The 22,507-nt window shown below is 45.1% G+C and overlaps 1 protein-coding gene and 1 long non-coding RNA gene across 2 annotated transcripts in view; one reads left to right on the top strand and one right to left on the bottom strand.

The window, feature by feature from the left end:
• The window catches only part of PSD3 (pleckstrin and Sec7 domain containing 3), a 116,992-nt gene that overhangs the window by 3,719 nt on the left and 90,766 nt on the right, over window positions 1-22,507 (top strand). Inside the window, exon 2 of the mRNA XM_018085996.2 lies at window positions 12,542-12,650. Coding sequence (XP_017941485.2) covers window positions 12,542-12,650 — 109 coding nt within the window. The remainder of the gene's footprint in view (window positions 1-12,541; window positions 12,651-22,507) is intronic.
• Window positions 10,020-22,445, bottom strand: LOC108641969. Its single transcript, XR_001922360.3, has 3 exons — window positions 22,278-22,445; window positions 12,886-13,077; window positions 10,020-10,838 (listed from the first exon to the last, which is right to left on the bottom strand). It is a non-coding gene; the product is annotated as an uncharacterized LOC108641969 (long non-coding RNA).

The raw sequence follows: 22,507 nt of genomic DNA, 5'->3' as shown, positions 1-22,507 counted from the left end.
GTGCGATCCGCCGCGGCCGGCGATGGGAGATGGAGGGAGCCGGCGGTGCGGTAAGGGGCGGCGGGAGGCTGCGGGGGCTGCGCTCAGCCGGGGGCACTTCTTTCCATCTACTTTTACCTTTTTTTCTTTTTCTTTTCTATTTTCTTTTTCTTTTTTTTTTTTCTTTTTTTTCTTTTTCTTTTCTTTTTCCTTTTTCTTTTCTTTTTTCTTTTTCTTTCCTTTTTTTCTTTCCCTTTCCTTTTTTCTTTCCCATTCCTTCCTTCTTTCCCTTTCCTTCCTTCTTTCCCTTTCTTTCCTTCTTTCCCTTTCCTTCCTTCTTTCCCTTTCCTTCCTTCTTTCCCTTTCCTTTTTTCTTTCCCTTTCCTTTTTTCTTTCCCTTTCCTTTTTTCTTTCCCTTTTCTTCTTCCTTTCCCTTTTCTTTTTTTTCTTTCCCTGTTTTTTTTTTTCTTTTTCTGGTCTTTACTCTCTTTTATTTCCTCCCCGTATTTCCATTTCCTTTTTGTTATCCTTTTTCTTTCCCTCCTTTCCTTCTTCTCTTTTTTTCTCTTTCCTTTTATTGCTTTACTTTTTCCCTTTTTCCTCCTTAGTTTTGTTTTTTTCTCCTGTATGCTTTTCGCAGTTCCCTAAGAATGAAAGCTCAGGCTCCGCTTCTGAGCTCATTATTGCGAGGTCCCGAGAGACACCAGCTGCACTAGGGAAGCTGCACTGGGACTCGCACCCCAGGGCTGGGACCCCCAGCCTGCATCCTGTGCGGTTGGTTTTGCTTGTGTCTCCAAGTAACTTGTCTGTGTAACACATTAGCACTGCTGCTGCACTGACGAGCTCTCTTAAATCTCACCAAATTCTTGAATTGGATGAGATGTTGTGAAAAACACCAGTCTTTGGCTGAGTAGCAGCACTGCGCTTTAAGGGCAAGAGTGGAGTTGAGATGAGTTTACCAAAGGTGTAAAATTTTAGAACATCAAGCATACACAGGGATGCTGCGGTGCAGCTGAGGTGTTACCTACGCTTCTCAAAGGGAACATAAACATTGAGTTGTAATGAGCTTGAACTTCACACAAACCCACTGAAGTTGCTAACTCCCATACAGATGAGTATTTCCGTGCCATAAACAGCAATTACCTGGCTCCCACAGAGTCCAGTTGTCAGGCAGAGCCCCATCTATATGTTATTGAAGTGATTTGCGTCTGTAATAGGCAACTGCAAGTACTACTGCTTTTGCAGCTTCAGTCACACTTTAATTCTGTCTGTGCGTAGGGCCATTAAAACAGGGAGAAAGTCAAATGCTGTATTTCTAATGAAACTGGTTGTTGCACAGCCAGCATTTGAAGCAATTGTAATAGACTGCTAAGAGTCATCCAAGCCTTTCTGGTTTAGCTAGTAGAAAGAAACCTCTTTCTACTCCAAATGCTTTTTCATCAGTCATATCCTTAGTTGATGTGTTTCAGCAGATGTTACCAGTTTAATGCACTCTGTGACTCTGTCCTAGCGCTGTTGATTTACACACTGAGAGTTGGTTTGGGGGCATTCTTCTGATGGGAGAGAGGTGAGGTTAACCATGTAGGAGACCCTGTGGAAATGCTTCTTCAGTTACAGCCTTGGTCATTGCAGAGTGTAAGAACATCCTTTGTGGTAGTAGTGATGTTAAGAATGGTTCCAAGACACTTACATGCTGCTGTCTTCAAAACCTGAAAAAAACCAAAAAAATTAGGACTTCTTGATCCATACAGAAAATTCTTGCATAACTGACTTGTGTGAAAGTGGTCCTCTACTGCTGTTGGTGCTTGAGCAGATTATTTGATTTACTATTTCCATTTCTATGCCATCAAATTGAGAAGGAAAAGAGCAGTGAGGATCCTAATGAACATGCTAGTGGGTTTTATTTTTTCAGCAAGACTTTCTTTGCTGATGTCAAGTTGCATAGCTGAAAGACATGGATGTTGTTCAGAGTATTTCTCCTCCCCGCCTCCACCCCAGAATGGCCCCTTCTATTCTTGCCCATCGCACCTGGAAAGTTTGGCAATTGGTTTTGCACCTTCGATGTAAGGGGTGGTTTGGGGTTTGATTCCTGTGGGCTGCAGGGGCAGGCTCTCTGTGGGAATACCACGGACCAGTGCCATGGAGCATCTCTGCAGGCAGTTGTCTCCAGGGGTGTGTTCTGAGCCAAGTGCTGGGAGTTCCAGCGCTGGGGCGGCACAAGTCATTCACCATGGAAGGCCACCAGTGCAAAGGAAAGGATGCTTTGGCCATGGCTGATAAACTGTCCTTGCACATGCAGGACAGTTGATTGCTTGAAACAATCCCTGCTCCATGGAGAGACAGGCTGGCAGACCTGGGGGCTGGGGTGATTTTTCTGAGGCGTTGCATGCGTTTCTTTTTGGAGAGTCTCTGCGTGCAAGGGCATTCAGAGGGAGCAAGACACTGGGGTAGTGCTGGTTGCTGATTTAAAGATAATTTAGAGGTAGCACAATGTAGTGGCTTAGTGAAAGGAGCCCGAGGAAGGGAGGGAGGGGGTAGTGTCTGCAGAGTAAGATTAGGTGGGTTGCAGGGTACCAGAGAGCCATCTGCCAAGCTGCTGAGGCTGGACAAACCCGTGAACTGCTGCCAAAGCTCGAAGGTTGGGGCAGTCAGCCACCAGCCAGAGTATCCTGCTCTGGGTCAGCTCAGTGTTCCAGGTTCTGAGGATCCCCAAGGTGCAGCAGCTGCTAAAGCTGTTTGGTGTGAGTACTGTGGGCTTAGCCAGAAAAGGTGGGAAAAATGTCCCTGGGCTCAGCAGGGATATGTGCCACCCACTGTTCTTGAAGGGACATTTCTTCACAAGTGATTCCTGATGGAAAGGTGGCTTGTAGTGGAGCAGAGATTTCACAATCTGGCTGTCCCACCCAGACCCACTCTGTGAACTGGGGGTTCCTTGCATCCTGGTGGGTTGTAAAATTGTATATGGGTCCTTTGGAAATTTGGCTGAGGGGGGTATGTGTGATAGGGAGCTTCTCTGGATAGTTGCCCTAAAGAGAAGTGGGTCTGCAGATGAACAAATTTAGGTCTTGTGCGATTTGCGTCTTCTGAATATCTTTCTAAATGCATTCCTGTCCCCTCATACCTGTGGTAAGAGAGATTGTTTCCAGTCCTTTTTTCCTGTTTGCAGTGGCATGAGGTTGGGGGGGGATGGAAATTGTATGCTTCTGTCAGATGAAAAAGCTGTTTCAGACCAGCTCAAAGTGTGTGCCTGACACTATCATTCTGGACATAAGTGTCCTTTTCCTCTCAGGAATGGCACTGTTTGAAGTATCCTTCTGCAGTGTGTGTTTCCACATGCTTTTTCTGAATGCAGCTCCTCCTTGCTCTGAGTTGTTTCTTGCTGTTGTACCAGCTCCTCTCCGAGACCACAAACTCCTGGGATGCTAATGCATCCAAACATTTATTCACTGCATTACAGGGATGAGCAAGGCAGGTTGTGGATGATGCTTGAAAGTAGGGTGGGGTTAGAGGCAGCCCTCTGGGTGTGGGCTAGGTTGAATCAGGAGAGCAGAGGAGCTCGGGTATTATCTAGCCCTTGAAGCTTGAATTGCTCCTGAATTGACTGTACTTCCTGGATGCTGTAAGCTAAACAACCTGTTTGGGCACTGGATCAGGCTGTCCTCAGGGATCATGCTGTCCATCAGAGCATGAGCACTGCACTTCCCCTCCACTGAGTGCCTCAGCCACCAGCGCTGGCTGTGGGAAGTGCATGGCGTTCGCTGTGCCTCCCTTCCTAACTGGACACAGAGATTTTCTGTGCCATGACTACTGGGCTAAGCTGATGGAAACCAGGCTGGAGCTGGCTTTTTAGGATGGCCTGCCAGGGTGGAAGCATACTGTTCACTGTCACGATTGCTGAGGATGTCACGTTGCAGCTTTTTGCCACCTGGTAAAAGGACTGCCTTGCACAGGGCTACGAGTTGGTCATGATGGGTCCTCTCCATATTCAACATATTCTATGATTCTCTGATTCTATGACTGAAAAGAAGGCATCGTCTTGAGACTGCGATGCAGTAGTTTGGGAGCAGTAAGAAAACCACCTAAATGGCACAGATTACATAGTACAAGCCTCCCTTTTTGCAGAAGTGATGAATGGGGCTTGCTTTCTCTTCCTGGCATGAAATGGCACACTGGAAGAGGTGGCTTACCTCCAAAATATATTCATTATCTTTTTACAACAGTTTTCAAATAGGAAGTGTCATGTGAGTCATAACTGCATCTCCTAGGTTGAACAAATGCCAAGTGTGATGGCAAGATTCACTTAAGCCTGGGATATGGCTGCATGTCAGCGCTAACAGAAGAACACTTACCAGGAAAGCCCTTTTCTCAAAAGAAAACAAACTCTAGTACCAGTGAGCTCTGGTTGTCATCAGCTGTCTTGTCTGTGGACTTGCTGTGACTTAATGAGTGGGACACTAGTGCCAGCTGGCCTGTGTTGTGCTGCCTGTGGGGAATGCATCATCTTTGATGTCTTCTGCCTTCTTGCCACGGCTGAAACTGCCTGTTGGGTCCTGGCTGTTCACAGGGCCATAGCTGTCTGAGGATGCTGCAGCCCTTAGCATGCGCTTCCTTAGCAAGCAAACACTCTTGCAACTTTGTCTTTTCAGGCCCCCAGTGCTTGCACTTCAGGAGAAATTTGTTGATGTCACTTCTAGCTTCTGCCTCAATTGTGCCAGAGGGAAGATGGCTCAGATCAAACTTCAGTCAAACTTCTGATCTGAAAAACTGTTAAATCCAGTTAAGTCTGAGAAAGAACAGTTTAGATGAAAGCTGTAAAATGAATTTAAATACATGATATGAAATAATCATGCAGAATCAATGAGGTGTGTCTTAAGTTAGAGGGAGCTACATGTCCCTTTTTGCACGCTCTGTTGCTGTGTTGCAGCTCTACAGTTGGCTTTTCCACAGAGAAAATGCAGGTTTTTACATCTTTGCAAATGTAAATTCTTCCAGTGGGCTCCTGTGTAGAGTGGTTTGGGAGTTGGGTGTGGGGCATTTTTGTTTGTTTGTTTGGGTTGCTTTTGTTTTTGTTTTGTTTGGGTTTTTGTTTGTTTGGATTTTTGTGACGTTGTTGTGGTTTTTTGTTTATTTTTTATTTTGTTTCTGTTTTTTCCTTTTTTTTTTACCATTCACTGTAATTGAGTATTTTAATCACTTTGAGACACTACCTTAAACCATGCTTGTAATATTGATTTGAAAAATGAAAATGAGCTTGCCCAATACCTTGTCCTTTACTTCCATCCATAAAAGCAGTGTATATTTAGCTGGACACAGAGACTGTGCAGCACATGGGAAAGGATGTGGTCTGCAAGTTTTCAAGGGACAGCAGATGTTGGCATGTGTTTTGGAAAGAATTTAGTTGCTTAAAGACACAGAGGTAGCTTCTGGGAGGCTCATGAGGCATTTGGGCGTATCCAAATTTTAGCTTCCATGGAGTAGAAATCTGTGTGGAGCAGACCTGTAGCCTGTATAAACAGTGTTCTGCCATCTGAGATGCCTGAAGATGATGGAAGCGCACTACCTGCTGCAGAGAAGCAGTCTGTCAATTTGCTAAATATACTTGGAACAGATTGATCAAAAACAGTAAATGCAATATGTCTACTGCAAGCATCACTTAATTCTCTGAATAAGAGATGCTGTCTTTTTCTTAAATCACACCCCCACCCCAATGCTCCTTGGCATAACTCAGGAAAAATACTTGCACTGTGGCTTTGTTAAAAGTTTGGGGTGTTTTTTGTTTTTATGTTTTATATCTAAGAACATGGTCGTTCATGCAGTGAGCTAAAGCCTGCCTCTCAATGGGCTTGCTTTGATTCTTGCACATACCTTAGAAATAATGCGTAGACATCCAGAGGTCCATACAGCACGCATCAAAAATCACTGACTTGGCAAACACAAAGTGCTGAGTGACCTTTAATAGTAAGGTGTAATCATACAGACTTTCAATTAACATGCTGTTCACATTCATGCAGTTACAGCTCAGACAGCATCAGCCTTTGCATAATAAAAAGCATTTAATTCTGTATAACAGCTGACTGCTTCCTAACAGCTTCAACCAAACAACAAACCAAACATTTTCTTTAAGGGGAGAAAAACTCAAAGTGCAAGTGTACAACAAGGCAACCAGTCTGGAAACAAATTTCACCTGCAACTGCTTGACAGTAGTGCTAAGGCATCCTTTTTTTTTTATTTTATTTTTTTTGGTCACTGTTTCCATGCTTTTTTCTAAGCAGTTTATTCTTGAATTGAGCCTCTCTTTAGACACTGAACTTTTGTGAAGTCTGCCTTTGAGGAGGGAGAGCAGCTCTGATAGTATCTGCACCCTTTCAGTTTTGCTTTCTTCAGCCTGATTGCTTACTGCGAGCCTGCTCCCGGTAAACACATCCCGAGGTCACTTTAGCCCAGGACAATGTTTGAGGTTGCAGATGCCTAGAAAGTGTCTAGCTTGGAGATTCATGAGAAGGGTGCAATTTCTACGTATAGTTGTGGATTTGTGTCACTTGAGCTTGTTCACCCTCCTTGTTAGGTCCCTTAGTGTTTTACTTTCTGTGGCATTGCTTTGCAAGGAGGTTGGTGGTTTTGACTACAAACTGTATGAGGAACTATCTCCTGTTTGGTGTGATGCTGACTCCTAATACCTCATTTTGTTTTACTCTGGGTGTTGCATTAAAAAAGGTGGTGAATTACCGACCTCTTTGTCTTTTTCAGGCCCTTTGCAGGCACCTCTGCCACATGTTGCTCAGTTGCCTCCTTCCTGTAGCTGAAAAGTCTTAGATGAGTTTGTTATCCCTCTCTAGAATCCAAACTTCTCTGCTGGACAACGGCTATAGGCAGTGTTCTCATACAAGCCCTTTCTTTCCTCCCCCACCTTCTGGCTCTATACATATCTCCCTGCAACTTCTGATAGTTAGGAATTAGTTTAAAACCCGGGCTGAGATCTCTTCCAAAACTTTGGCTAGCATTACGTTTTGGCAGGTCCAGCTGAGGTTTAGCCATGCAAAAATCCTGTTCTTTCGAGTCTTAATCTATTTTGCTAATGCTTCAACTCCGGAATTGCAAGCATGTATAGTAGTGGTGGGGAGGTGTGAGGAAAACACAAATGTGGTGCATGAGGTCATATGCAATTAAAAACTACAAACCTCCTGTAGCAGTCTTCTTTTTTGAAGTCCCACAGAAAAAGCACCCACAGTGTCTCTGTGCTGTCAGTGCACTAGGTTTCACCAGCCAGCAAGTTTATTTTAATGCCGGCTTTCTGAATTTCATCCTGTTACTTAGGAAAGTGATTTAAGACAAGCTTAACAGAAATAGTCTTTTCAGGGCAATTACTATGACCTGTCAAAAGCAGTGAGGCTTGCTACGGAATGATACACAGGAATGATAATGGTGCTTAAAAAAAGGGTTGGCCACTGTTGGGGGGTTGTCCATGTGTGACAGGAGAGACAGAGCTATGCATGATTCCATAAAAACTTGACCATGGCACTGTAGCTTGACTCATAGGGTACTTTTGTTTGTCTGGGAACTTGCTGAAGAAAGTTTTAAATCTGTAGAACCCTTCTATCCATCATTCCTGCCCCCGCCCTTTTTTATTTTTTTTTTTTTGAAGCTAGCTCCATTACCAGTTACTGTATTTCTGCCAGTCTCTGGGGAGACTTTGGGGTGCAAAAGACAAGATGAAGGTACAAGTTTACACTCCTCTGGAGAGCATAAACTCACTGTACTGAGGTATATGACAGGCTGCTGAGAGACACTTGGTTTTTTTTGCCACCAGAGATGTTGATGAAGCAATGAGAATGGAGCAAGCACAGCCTGGGATTAGAAATGCTGCGGGTGCGACTGTGAAGTTCTCTGTAGTAGACTGTGCTTTTCAGGCGTCCTGCAAGGCTTTTTTTCTGCTTCCTTGAGTAGTACCAACAGCTCTGTTGCAGCCACTGCAGCATCTCCCCGCTAGCCTCAATGAAACCTCCAGGAAGCACTGTGCTGCCAGTGCAGGGGCTGTTGCCTGCTGGCAGGGAGCTGACATCCAGCAGTGGTGTGGCCAAGGGGGAAGGCACTCAGCTCTGGAAAAAGCAGCTGTGCACATGCAAAATGTGTAAAACTGGGGCTCCCCTTAGGCTTCTTCATGGTATGGCTTAGCTGTGGAGACCCACACCCTAACAGGCCAGTCCCTCCACATTTTCCAATAAGCCTAGAAGAATTCCAGTAATGTTTCTTTCTGGGGACAGGGTGGCTGGGTTTTATTAAGCAAGCTTGTAGGGGTCTCCCTGAGGACACTTTGATTTCTCTGTCCCAGCTAACAGCCCTCTGTGAAAGGTTGTTAGGCCACTTCCTACTGATGTTTTCCTTTAGCATGAGTGCACTCCTGCTGTCCAGAATATTGGCTAGCTCTTGCTCCCTGAAGACTCGTGCTTGAGCACCCATCCCATTCTGCTGTTCCTCAAGCATGGGTCACCTGCAAGAATTCAGTCTATTTTTGACAGCATCTGTCCTCTGAGGGAGTCTGAGAACCTCCAAACTGACATTTGCAATTTAATTATCTGCTCCTTTGAAAAACTCCTCCTTATTAGGCTTTTTAGAAGAAAACATATGACCTTAAGTGTGAATACTTCAGGAGGCATGGGTTCAAACTGGCTCCTTGTGCTCAGACTGACCTGTTCCTTGTCACAGCAGCCATGGACAATGTCATCCCTTTCCACTGAGATGAAGCCTAGCTCTCCTGTCAAGCTCAACTGCAAATGGTGGTGAGAGAACAAGACTTTGATACTCTTCATTTAATGCTCTCTGACATGTAGGTATGGAAAAAAAAAAAAAGGCTCCAAGAAGAAAACAGTTTGTCCCAAAAAAGGCCCCAACCAGAACCTCAGTGAAATTCAAAAGAGGATGCTTCAGTGCTTTTCTTCCATGGAGAAAGGAGAAGCATTTTCTTCGGGCTTTTATGACTCACTGTGCTTATCTAAAAACCACTGGGATTTTTGGGAGGGCATTTTGAGGGGAGCTCATGACTGAAGCTGAAATGAGAGAGAAACTGTGCTTCAAGAGAGGCAGCAGCTCTTGTCGGGGGCCTGCCTAAAGGCACCTCTCAGGGGTGAACTGTGGGAACAGTTTCTCCTTGCAGATGTTGCCCCGCAGCCCCAGTTCACACCTCCAGACAGCAGAGCGGAGCAGAGGCAGCTGGGCTGACATATCTGTCCTTGGCAGCTCCTGCTGGACATGGATTCAGCAACTTCACTTCTCGTACTAGCCTGAAACCACCATGAGTGCCATATCCTGAACAATCTCTGCTCCCTCAGCAAGGAACAGAAAGCCAGCAAGGTGGGACACCTGTAATGACCATGCCAGTGCCTTCTGCAGGGTCAGCAGAAACTGGTCTGGTGTGTTGGCAGGAGGTCTGAGGGGTGAGGGCTGCCAAGGCCAAACTAATGCAGCCTCAGAAATGTTATCTAAAATTCACTGAGAGGCAAATGCAGCTGCCCCAACTCCCGACCAGGAACTGTGACGGAGAGAAGTAGGCTTGATGAAACATGTTCAAACAGGCAGAAAGCACTGCAAGAGTGATGCATAAATGGGCAGGAGCTTAATGCCTCTCTGCCCAGACCATAATCAGACTGAAAAATAGTGGGTATGTGGCTCATAAGAAATGTTGTATGTACAGCTGGGCTGATTTAAGGGGACTGATGCTCTGAGTGTCACCCTCTCCAGGAGTGACAAAGACCAGATGCGTCAAAGGTGGTGGTTAAAGCCCTCTGAGGGAAGCAATTATGAAACGAGATGACCTGGATGCAGATTTCTTTGCCCTTGAGCTGAGAGAGAAGGCTTAAGCAGGAGTTTTATATCCCTTTCAATCTTGCTTGTATTTAATCTTTGCTAATGCAGTTTGGAAAGCACCATGAATGTTTGTCCAGGCCTTTTCTGGGATCCTGGTTTCAGGGCATGCTGACCTCTGCAAGGCTTGGGTGAGTGGTGGATTGAAAGAAGAAAAGGAGAGCACACTCTTGAACACTGGTAAATCAGTGGTCTTAAAATCGAGCTCTGAACTCAGTGTCTTCGTTCTCTCCCTCTCTTGTGTTCTTTTTTTAATATTTCTTTCTTGGATGAAATATGATAAACTTTTTCCTTAAGCCTGGATCTGGAGTTTCTTTACACAGTTCCTTTTAGTGCTCTGACAGCCTAAATAGATGTTAAGTTCAGCTGTTCCCATGCACAAGCCAGTATCTGTAATTCTCATCAGTGGTGCTGAGCACTTCTGAAAATCAAGTTATCCCTTTCAGATGCCAAGACAAAGGTCTTGCAGCCTCTCTTTATGCACCTAGTTCTGATAAATGCTGCCCAGTACATGGAAACCCCATTAATCTAACAACTTATTTCTGCCTGTTGTTGGGCAATGCAGAGGGTGCTGTGAACCAGACTCTTCTCCATTGCTTTACGATGAGGTGCAGGCAAATACAGGCCCTTGGAACATGTGTTTGCTGGCAGGGATGTTCACTGCAGCAGATGTCTGTGAAGTCTCAAAAAGCAAGGCTGAGGTATGGAAATACTGCGTCCCAGAGGTGCATAGATCAGAAATTCCTGACTGCTCAGGAACTGGACTCTTCTGTTCATTTTATTTTCCATTTCATTCATCCGTGACTGGGATTTGGCACCAGCTAGTTTTTAGCCGTCCCACCCCTTCACATCCATATCTGGGTAGGTTGAATTTTTGTCTGGCTCTGTAAGCTACTCCTGTCCAAGCTGTTGCAGACAAGAGCCTTCTCCTGTGTGAGCTCTGGGTCCAGCTATTCCTCTTCTAGCCCTTCATGCCTCCCTTCCTGTGAACGAATGCAGCCCTGTAAAAGCAGGAGAGACATGGAGGCTTTTTCCAAGCTCATTTTGTCTTGCTCATGGAAGTCATCTTTGTGCTAGAAAACCCTTCATCTGTTTCACCACATTTTTTCCAAAGGATTTGGTAGCCTAGTGTTAGCACGTCCATCAGAGTACTCAGAGCTCTAGTGATGAGTAGTTGGACCAGTGAACGGTAAATAAATCTGTCCAAGACCCCTGTGTAAGATCTGCTGCCTATTTTGGACAGAGTGGTGGTTGGACTAAATCCTGCAGAACTAGTGCAGTGCAGAAAGGCAGAAGTAGAAATGGAGTAAAAGGCCAGGAAAACCTGGAGCAAAACCATTCAAGGGCATGGGGCAAGACAGCTATTTGCCAATATGCTCGTGGAAGAAAGTGTAATTGTTGGAGAGGTGGAGGAATGTATGGATTCCATCCATTGCTGATTAAAGAGCCTTGACCTGGGAATTACAGTCCCCTGTACTTTGAATTTATGTTTGTAGATGACGCTTCTCCTAAGGTATTTGACAGAAATGCATAAAAGTTATTGTTGTCCTGGGGGGCAGAATGTTCCATCTGACTTCTTTCTTTAAGAATATTTTTCTAAGCTCAGGTCTTCAATATGAACCATGCAACGACTTGCTATGCTGCAACAGTTGAGTGCCTCGAACATAGAGCGTGAATATAAAGTTTACTGAAGAATTTGTGGAGTTAATGATTTATTTCATCTGTCACTTCAAACGGAAGAATTACGGGCTCCGTCTTGCCCAGTTGGGGAGACACTTAATGCCGACTGCAGATAGTTTTTGCACTACAGCTTATTGCTGGTGTGTGCTTTATCTTGGGGATTTGATTTGTCCCCACCTGTTCAGAAAGGTATTTTGATCTTAGTCCTGAAGCCTTTATCTCCTCTGAGAAACTGGACCTTTACTCTCTCAAACTGCTTCTTAACAAGGAGGGAGCAGGGTGAAGGTGCTGGTGGCACCAGACATGGGTGGGCAGGGGTTGCTCAATTCATCTGTCCATCCATCCCCGCCCAGGACTAGCTGGCTTCACCACTCTGTGCCTCCTCCCTGCCTCCTGGCCAGATAAGCAGGTTTGACTTGTGTGGTATTGTTATAAAACCAGGTTGGGCTATTGTCCTGAGCTAGACAGCGGCAGTCAGGCGTGGGCTGTCCAACAGGGACCCTTAGATGGTACTCGCCACACGTTTGCATACCTTATCCCTTTTTCCCATTTTTGATCATCCTTGCTGTAGCCCTTTTTCCTTCCTCCCTTTCTCTGCCCCAGCCTCTCTTCAAAGAAACAGCCTGCCCCATTTATGGTTTTCTCATGGGTCCCAGTTTTGTGACATACATATTCAAATTTGCTATTTCTGACACTACTCCCTTGACATTTTTAACCCTAACTGGTATTACTGACACAGTTGGCCAGTGCTGCTGCCCTTGCAGTGGGTAAGCCTGCTAAAGATATAAGTGGTTGGGTGCTCTGACATCACTGCTTAATGCTGAAATGCTTGGGTTCAAAGACAGGCAAGCTCTTCAGAAGCATTCTGAGTTGGCACATGTCTGCTCTGGATGATCTTGGTGGTGACAGAGTTAAATGAATACTTTGAAAATCCTTCCCGACAGCGCACCTGGAAGGATTTCACGTTCCTGCTGCTGTTTTTTCACCAAAAGGTAGATAAGCTTTATTTATTTTGACTCTACAGGCAGAAGCACTTGTGTGGGATAATGATGTATCGGCTCACGCCCAGAATGTTGCCAAGGCCAAATATGAATTTTTATTTGGCTTGGAAGAAAAGAAGCCTTCAGAAATGGGTAAGTGCTATTTATAACTATCGTATGGAAAAAAAAAACCCAAAACTCTTAATCTACTCAGGAAAGTTTTGCAGAAACTTCTCTCTTAATGACCCCACAAGGGTTTGCTCACTATGCTAACGCTGCTCTTTGCCAGACCACAGCGCAAGTACCAGACCAAAGGGCCCTGCTGGTTTGGCCTCAGAAAATGACAGTGGTTCCCTGTGTTATACACCCACCTTTCTGTTTGGCTCACCTGGGCCACCTTGATGTGACAGCAGGGACTCGTGTGCTGGAGACACACTGGTGGAGGGAATCCCTTCACTTCTGTGCAGCGGAGTCGTTTCAGCCATGAGTTCTGCAATTGCACGTGCTGAAACACGGCCATCTCTGCCTGGAGTTCCTTCCAGGAATGCCCTTCGTGGTCTGCACACTGCTCTTCCTACAGCTAGAGGTAGGTAAGATTTTAATTTAGATACTTGAGGTGGTACCTCAACTGCTCTGTCCTCTGTAGTTAGTAATTCAAGAAATCCAGGTGCAATATCTAATATGCCTAAGGATTGGTCTTGTTCCTGTCCTTTTCATGTAAGTGCAGGGCATTTTCTACCTTTTGAGAGCCCAAGTTTAGAAGAAATTAAATGTAGTTATTGTAACTATTTCTCTTGCCTCATCATAATTATCAACAATCCCTGCCCTCTTTGCAAAAGCATTTCCTCAGGCTGTTCTCTTTGTACCTTGATCCTTTCTAATTGCAAACTTTCTGGAATGTCACTTTTAATTAAAGAAGACTCCCTTCTTGCCAGAAAAGGGCAGCACTTTGTTCAGAAACAAACTGTGTAGGCTCCTCCACTTCAGTAAGAAAGGGAAAAGGAAAGAAAAAAAGGCAAAAAAAAAAAAGGTAAAAAAAAAAAAAAGGCAGAACTGAAGTCTAGAAAGTGAGTAAACAGTTTTTTCCAGGATTTTATAAAGTTTGGTCTCCCACTTGGGAAATCCTAATCACAAAGTGAAAAAACCCAAAACTGTAAAGGGGAAAAAACCCCAACAAACCCCAAACCACCAAAGTTTTAAATTTTAAAAGCTTTTCCAAATTGCCACAAAATGTGTATCAGATCATTACACGAATCAGGATGACTTCATTTCTTGCTTGGAGAGACGCAGTGTGAGAGCACTGTCAGCAGGCATTGAATCAGTATTAAATAAAGTATGCTTTGTCTAATAAGTCCACCTGAATCTATGGTTATTACCAGCCAAAACAATTATCACATGTGATAGGTATTCCAGGCTGAGTACTGAGCCCTAAAATAAAGGGTGGCAAAGAGTAAGCCAGATAAATAGATGTTTCTGGTCCTTCTCAGGTTCCTTTATTGATGGGAATCTATCATTAGGAGCTAATAATTATAATGCAAAATGGGAGTGACTTCAAGGGAGGGTTTCCAAATATTTAACAGTGGTTAACACGTAACATTTTTCAATTGTACCCGAAAACTGGGCAACATTGTGCCTACCCAGACTGGCCTCATGCTGTCTCAGGCAGATTCGTCCTCCTCCTCCTCCAAGGTGTTTTGCCACAGTGGATAAATGAGAGTGGTAGTGCCCCTTCTACTTTTTTCTTCAAGTGAGCAGGCTTTAACTGCTTACTAGCTGGAGATGAATGAGGAAGAGGTAACTGAGGGCACTGCAGTACAAACCCAGGGCTCTGTGCACCAAATGCTGGCGTTTTTTGATTTGATATATGTCAAATACGTCATGACATATGTTTCTGGGGGAAGCAGCTATGCCTGAAAGTCTCTGTTCTTCTCTGTGTTAGATGGGAAGGGAAAAAAACACAACCAAAAATCCAAACAAACCTGCTACTTTCTTAAGTTGCCTTTAAAAGAAAGAAGACAGGCTTTTTAGGGGTCAAAGTATAAAGTATTTTAAGCAAATGAGTGACATGGCCAGGGCCAGGAGAAGTGTTGGTGTTTAAACTTGATCAAGAGAACAACTTGTCACTGTGGGCAATAACACTGAACTTTAATTTATGTAACCCAAAGCAGTTCACCCGTGCCATGACTGGCCTCAGAAACAGAACATAACATGTAAGCTGCTGAATGACTTAATTACTACTGCCTTCTGGTTTATCCTTTCCCTTTCTGCCACAGCCATATTACTGAAGCTCTGCTGGATGCTGTTGAGGGAATGCATTTTTTAATTGAGTACTAAAACACTTGAATCAGACAAGCCAAAGAAGGAAGAATACTTCTGTCTACCTGGGTGGGAGATGGCATACTTTGTTAGTAAGCTCCTGTGCTGATTTTTACCTTCCAGGTTGAAGCTTGTGGTCATTTTCATAGGTGAGAGGAGGGAAAATAAAAAGTTAGATGCCTTCTAGCATATAACCTAGAAGAGGTTTTTCATCAATGATATCCAAGTGCTAATAAAGCTGTTGCATAAAAAAATTTTCTCATAATTTCTTTCCTTTGCTGTCCTCAGTCTGGTTTCGTCTGGGATACTTGTGATTGCTGATGCCCTCGTGCTCTTGCCTTTACTGTGTGATGCCTCATGTCTGGCTCCTCTCCTCTCTTGTCTTGTTGCCCATCCTCCTGCCCTGAATGCCTTACTTGGAGCAGGAGGAGGTCCAAGGCCCTGGGACCCTCATCTCATTGTGGGAGGGCTCGGGGCCACACATCTCCCTGCAGACCCCTCTCCTGGGGCTGCTGCTTTCCAGTGGGAGCAGGCAGGATGCACCACGTGCAGCCACGTGCCCCTGCACAGCCTGGCCACCTTCCCTGGCAAAACCCCAGCCTTCTGCCTTCCAGCTAAAGAAAATGTTTTTTAGAAACTGAATTTGGCTGGGTTGGACAAGACGTCTTCTCAGACTCGTGGACATAAAGGGTGCTTGTTGTATATGGAAACATACTCTGCTCTGGAAATGCCACAGAAACAGTGATGTCTATTGAACAGACTTATCTTTAGGCTTAGGCATGTTACAGTCCTAATTTTTATGACTTTGCAGTTAATATGTTTAAATACCAAAAAGAAAAAAAAAAACAAACCCTGGCAGCATGGCTTAGTCCTAAAAAGTGCTTTCATGGGGAAAACAGTGGGGGATGCTACAAATTAATTCCTTAAGTAAACATGAAGGCCAAATACCCCATAATTCCTGTTATATGAGAAAATAAATCCAAGACTGTTGTTAGGAAGAAAATAGCTTCTTAAGATTAATAAACATTCTTTTCTCTGATGCTTCTGGGAGGAGAAAGCTTTCATCCCTCCTGTGTAACAGAGGGTGTAATCTCGTCCCTCACAAAAAAGCCCTGTGCAAATAGTGCCTGTGTTGCTATGCAAATCTGGTGTTTCCCAACAGCTGCTGGAAGAAGCTTGGTTTTGAATTCCTGGTGCAACAAATAGCTTTTTGGAAAGCCTGTCACTTGCTGTTTTGTGTTCAGTGAGGTGTCATGAGGCAACTGAGCTCATTTAACAGCTTGCTTCTGCCAAAAGAGATGGTCCCAGACACACACTGCCACGGACTGTTTCATGCTAGTTCTTGTGCTCATCTGTTTGCTTAGCAACCTTAAGCCAGCAAAAACTGAGTAACAAAAAACCCCCAAACAACGCCAGAAGAACAATTCTAATAAAAAGGCTTACTTTCTCCTGGCATTGTGTGCTGAATCATGGAAGGGGTCAAACAATGCCACAGCTGACACATGAAACAAAACCAAACACATACTTTGACCCATGCAGCATACCCCCTCCTGAACCCCAGTCATGGAAATCATTGCTTTTGCTGTAGAACTTCTATAACCTGTTTCAAGAGCAAAGGAAGAACACAATGGCTGCTTTTTTGTACAAGCAAAGCCTTTTCATGGTCTTATGATGCTGACTGAAACAGCCCTAAGAAAATTACCCTAGTATCTGTGTAAAATGAGCCCTCCTGACGCACTAGGTTGTCCTTCATCTTCTGCCTTGCTTGCTTTCTCTGTGTCACTTCAAGGCTTGCATGTCCAGCTCTGCTGCATCCTCTGTGCATTAGACAGTAGTGGCACCTTCCTGATCCTCACTCTAAAAAACTGCCCTCAGACCACAGGCACTCACGTTACATTGTTCTCATGACAGCCCAAACTGCTGACTGTAGTCTTGCCCAGTGCTCTAACCCCATTGCTTTCCATTTTGAGGCACCACCCTCTGTCATGCTTTCATCTCTTGCTCTTTCCATCTCCAGGCAATCCTGAAAGTCTGGGCTCCCTGGTCTGGTATATTCCTCTGCAGCTCTGCTTTCTCGAAAAGGTGCAAAACTGCATTTTTTGAGGGTTGGAGGACTGCCTGATTTTTCTCGTTCATGTTGCCTAATTACGGTGGAGGACAGGTACATCAGATCTCCTGCAGCATTTAACAGGAACACACACAAGGCTGGAATACAGAAAGCTCAGACCTGTGGTGCCCCCTCCCCCTTAATTATAATTTCATCATCCTGCTGACGTACTTGACTCTCTCAGCCTTTTTTTTGTTGTTGTTGTTGTTGCTTTTAGTGTCCCACTAGATGGGACATTCTCTGACACACTGAAGACCCACAGGATTTTTTAAATCTCAGTGTGTAATCAATAGTTTTCTCATAGATATCCCTGATGTTTGGCACTGCTGGTTGGCAGTGATGCAAAAAGAAGGTTAACTTTTTTAATTTAAGTCTCCAGAGGTACTGTATTAAAACTTTCCAGCTGAGTTTGTGCACTGTAAGAAGTGATTACCTCTGTGGCACCAGCGTGTTCACTGGCTGTGCTGAGTATTCCTCTTTCACTCCAACTTGGAGTAAACCAGGTCATTTCTGGAGAGCAGCAAGCTCTTACAGTGCTGTCAGAAGAGCACTGTCACATCGGACTGTGCACATGGAAAAATTAATGGTGGTGCAGGAGGACAGGTTGCACTGTGCTCTGCATCTCGTCTGCGTGACGGGGAGCTGTCCTGCTGTCTCCCTTTGAACTTCTGAGTCCCTCTTCCTGGGGCTGGGAGAAGCTGAGGCATGCTCTGGGGCCCTCAGGTGTGGTGTGATGGATGTCTGCGTTTCCAGTCCCAGGGAGAGGAGAACTAAAGGGGCACAAGGCATTATGCTAAGTCCCTTGCTCCACAGGAGGAAATTGTATGTCTTGTGACCTGCACTTGAAAGCTGGATAGTTCAAGTTATCATAACCTTCAGCTGTGGGGAGGAGATTACCACATCCTCGACTTGGTAAACAACAGAGTTGTTTGAAGGCCAAGGGTTTAGTACAAATAATCATTAAAATAGGGGCTGTTTGTTTATTGTTTTTTAAATGTGCAAAATTAAACACTCAGAAGTTAGGAAATGCCAGAGTTAAGCCAGTAATTGCCTCCCAGTCTGTGGCCTGTTCACTGAAGCTGAGAGCCGTGATGATGTGAGCGCAGAAATATTTGGGGACCCGGTGATGCTGGCAGCCCATCAATGTCTGGCCACATCAGATGCTCCGAGCACATGTGGCACAGGCTGAACTCGGCTGAAGCTGGCAGGGCTCAGCAACACTTTCCTGGAGGCAGCCAGGCCGTTCCCTTCCATTGGGCAGACAGAAAATGATACATCCAGGTCAGTGGGCACAACAGGGGAGGCTCAGCCAGCTGACTTTTGGCTGTAGGCAGGTACTGTGGGGCACAGCTGCATTTTTGCTTGTCACCATGGCCTCCTCTCCTCTCCTTAGCTTCAGCCCCATCATCTGGTGAGACGGGCAGCAAACCAACACAAACCAACAAAACAGCAACCAACCAACTCCATCGTGCTGTAGTCTTGCTTCACTTCTGAAGCTTTCTGAAGGAAATGATGCATGTTAACCTGCTGCTGGAGATGCCTTGATAAGAACATGGAGAGGGCATTTAACTAAAGTTACGGGGGTAGATGCAGTTGTGGGCTGTTACCACACTGAAGAAGTGTAACACGGCGTACAACAAGTTCACTGCTCTAACAAGTGCCTTCTGCTCTAGACCCCCGCGTTGTTTATTTAGCTCTGTCCAGCTTCCTGAGGAAGGGAATCTCATTCCCTGTGAGAACTTGCTGAAAAGTTACTATGCAATGTCCAGCTGCATAGCTTGTCCTTTAGCAACAAATACTTGGAGCCTGGGAGACACACATGTATGTCCCTCTGTGTCCTATTTTTGTTTTAGTGGGGTGCGTAAGTTGATATCCAGCTCCCGGAGTGCTTTGAGGACTGCTTAGCAAGCTTACTCTTAGCCTGGTTAATTGGTCCCAAACCCTGAAATGCAGTAAAGGACATCCTTTTCTGCAGATGTGCCTTGTTTCTGGATGGATCTGCAAAAAACCCACAGTTTCTGAGATCTGTGTCTAGTAGTAGTGTGGGATTTTTTAAAGCCATTGTTGCTTCCTGAAAGCAATTTTTTGAGTGTTTTGAGAAGGTTCTCTAAAAATACAATATTTTAAATATATAACATTAATTACAAGTGGATTTAGAGAGGCTGTAAAGTCTTTGTAGATGCTGCAAGTGTGAAAGCAGCTGTGAGTTGTCACTGCTCCAGAAGTTTGTTCTTCAGCTGAAGGCTCTTAGGGAGCTTTTAAAGTAATTCTTGCTGTCACTGTGTGTATCTACACTTAGAAAATCACCTGTTAGCTGCTTCCTTTCTAAATCACAGCAGTAGAAAAATAGAAAATTTCAGATTCTTTTTGGATCTGTCTTTTACATTCTGGGTTTATGAGTTTTTTCAAACATAAGTCTTAAACCAAAGCTTGAGATTCTCACAGCCATGTTACTCCAGGGTGTGGGGCTTTAAAGAAGAAAAGTGCATTGAATATTGTAAGACTCATCCACACCCTTTTACATCAGGATAAGGAGCCCAGATACTCTCTTTGTGTTCCCTCCTGTTCCTGCTCATGCTAACAGATGTTTCACTCTACCATTTTGCTTTCCAGGGTAATGACTCTTGGGACTGAGCTATCTCACTGACCATCTGTGGCCCATGCAGCAATTTGTAGTGGATAATCCTTCTCACTAAATCCTCTCAGCACGTGCTGCATGTTAGTTTTGGACTTTGTCCTGTTTTGAGCTCACCGTAGGCCTGAGAGCTGCTGTGGCAAGGTGCCATCCTTCCTGCAGCAGGGCAAAAGGTATGGGGCTCTTTGGAGGACTCTTAATTCAGTGCAGTTGGGGTTATGCAAGTGGTCCCAAACCCTGCTTACCACTGGGAATTAGTTACCCCACCATTGTGGGGTAAAAAAAAAATGCAGCCGAGTCACAGCACTGCTTATATAAGCCTTTCCATGAGGAACAGGGTTAGAACTTGTGCAATTGTAAAAAAAACCACACAAACACTCAAACAGACACACTGTGTCCCCTATATTTCACATGCTGTTTTGGTCAGTGTTTTCTTAATGGGCAGAATCTACATTCTTGACCTAGCAGCTTTTCTTACTCTGTTTCTCAAGCCATGACAACTTGGCCATCACATAACTACCAGACTCCAGCTCTGGGACTGGGCTAGCAGAGATTTGGGACAAATTTACCTAGCATGGTGACTGTCCTGTGGCAGACTGAAGGTACACCTCGCACAGCCTCTGGTAGCCCAACCCCCCTCCCCCCTCCCCCGAATTTAGGGAACTGGGCAAGAGCAGTGGTGAGCAGTACTTCTTTGATAACCCCCTCCAGTATGTAGCAAGCTGTGGGTGGGGGATTTCCTGAGCGACACACTGCCCCTGGGTGCTTGCAGGGGGATTATTTTCTTCCTTGAACCAGTTAATTTCTGGGTAACTCTGAGCTGCCAGCTGCCACACCACTGCCTGGCTGTTCGAGCATGGTGAGTGCAAGGAGCACGCTGCCTGTGCATGCTGCTGGGCTCTGTGTCAAACCTCCCAGTAACCACAGCAAGGACTCCCTCTGGTTGTCTCTTTTTGAGGTGAAGAATCTCAGCCAATGTGGGCACTTCTGTGTGGGCTCTGCTATACCTCTGGTCCCCTCTATCTTCCCTGCATGTCTGCTAAGGCACAGAGGCATTGAACCAGGGCTTATTTCTAGACAGCTCTCCCCTACCTCTTCCCCCCGCTTCCCTCTCTCTCTCACTCAGCTTCCCCATTTCCACCAATTTGTTTTTACGTAGTGCCGCTGTAACTTTAGAAGGGACAAAGTTCTGGCTCCACTTCCCCTTTTTGGGTCAAGCCAGTTGCCCAAAAAACCTAGAGCGGCTGCAAGCTGCAGAAAACCCCGCGCCCGAGTCCGGTGTGGACGTTTGCAGTCCAGTTACAAAAGCACCGTGCTTGCATTATGTTAATCCCCTGGCTTTGGCTACGCCAGCCAGGCAGGACCTATCACAGCATGGAGAATGACATCATGTGGAAAAAGGGCTGCTGCGAAAGGCTGCCAGAGGCTGTGCAGCATCCCTCCCCTCTCGCGGGGGACGGCCTCTCCATCTCAGCACGAGCAGGCTATATCACTTGGAATAGTTTTAGTGACCCCAAGAAGTTGTAACTTGAGGGAGTGCAGGACAAGGAGATACGTGTAACCCTCCCCTCTGGCGGGCTGCAGTAATGATACAATACCGTAAATCCTGCGACTCGTTCATTAAGCTCTGTCACCTGGAGATTCGTTTCACCTTTAACGCACTCATTGCTTTTTGCTTGCCCCGATTTGCCATCCACGAACAGTGGCAAGAAATACGGAGAAAGCACGGCTGCCGTGGCGCCGCACGCCCGCTCACCCGTGTGCTGCCTGTGCTCATAAAATGCAAGATGACTAGGCTGCTTAGCGAGTGCTTCCAGCTCACTGATGCTGAAATGCCATAAAGCATCCTGCGCTCCGAAACCGGCACATGACTCTCAGCATCGCCATTCCACCCGATTCCTCCCTTACGGACGCGGTTGCAATAAACGGCAGCAGCTAAGCACGGACGTCTCCCTGGCATGCCGTCAGGCAGCCTTGCTGGAGGAAATGTTTTTTTTCCCCCCTGCAAGCTGCCAAGGTGGACTCCTTAGCTCCTGCGATAGACTGAATGAGACTGCAGTTCCCCCATCAGTTTCATAATACTCAGAAAGCATCCATTTACATCACTGTGTGCAGTGCAGGGCACCAGCTGCCAGGAAATTTGAAACTATTTTGATTCCAGTTGACTAGAACAGCAGCAATTGAATTAGCTGGTATCGCTGTAGATAAACTGATGATCTGTGCATTTTATTTCTTTGACCAATGGGTAACTGCTGGAGCTACAGTAACTTCTGTGAGTAAGGAGACTGTTCAAGCAAATATATCTAATTTCTGGAGCTAGCTAATATATATATATATATATATTGTATAGAGAGAGACACTCACACCATTCTTTTGTAAAATGTACCTGTAACCAAAATGTCTGTCTATGCTTTTAACTTGTGTTTTGCTTCCTAGAATTTCCTTTTATTATGCTGTAGACAAGCTTGCTTGACATGGAATGGTTGTTTACCTATGAAATATCATATCTATGCCTGATTTAAGTCATTAATGCTTTCAACGTCTAGTCTTCAGAAAGGCTGCCAAGTGCTGTTACGTTATATTTGCCCCGTCTCAGTTTGCTAGTCACTCACCCCCTCTCTATTTTACCTTTTTCTCTATCCATTTCTTTCTTTTTTTCCTTCTTTTTTTTTTCCTTTGTTGAAAGAAGCCACCTTCAATGCAAAGTAGAAATTGGTGTTACCTGAAAGTGTGTGTCCTTTCTTTGTTTGTTTGGTGATGGGTGTTTTTTTTCCCTGTGCATCTTCAGTGCAGTCCTTAAATTTTGTTGTTGTCTTTCTAGCCTTGTTTGTAATGCAGTCATATTGGGGGATGGGTTGGACAGGATATGCCAGTAGCTGCAGCAAGACATGATGCTGTGGTGGTGGATGGGAATAAGGGAGGAGTTTCCCTTAAAGAGCTCAAGCTCCTCTA

The sequence above is a fragment of the Manacus vitellinus genome, unplaced genomic scaffold (assembly GCF_001715985.3).
Source record: "Manacus vitellinus isolate BGI_N305 unplaced genomic scaffold, ASM171598v3 scaffold_9_pilon, whole genome shotgun sequence".
Classification (NCBI taxonomy): domain Eukaryota; kingdom Metazoa; phylum Chordata; class Aves; order Passeriformes; family Pipridae; genus Manacus; species Manacus vitellinus.
Note: the sequence above shows the minus strand (reverse complement) of the source record. Positions and strands in the feature narration are given on the sequence as shown.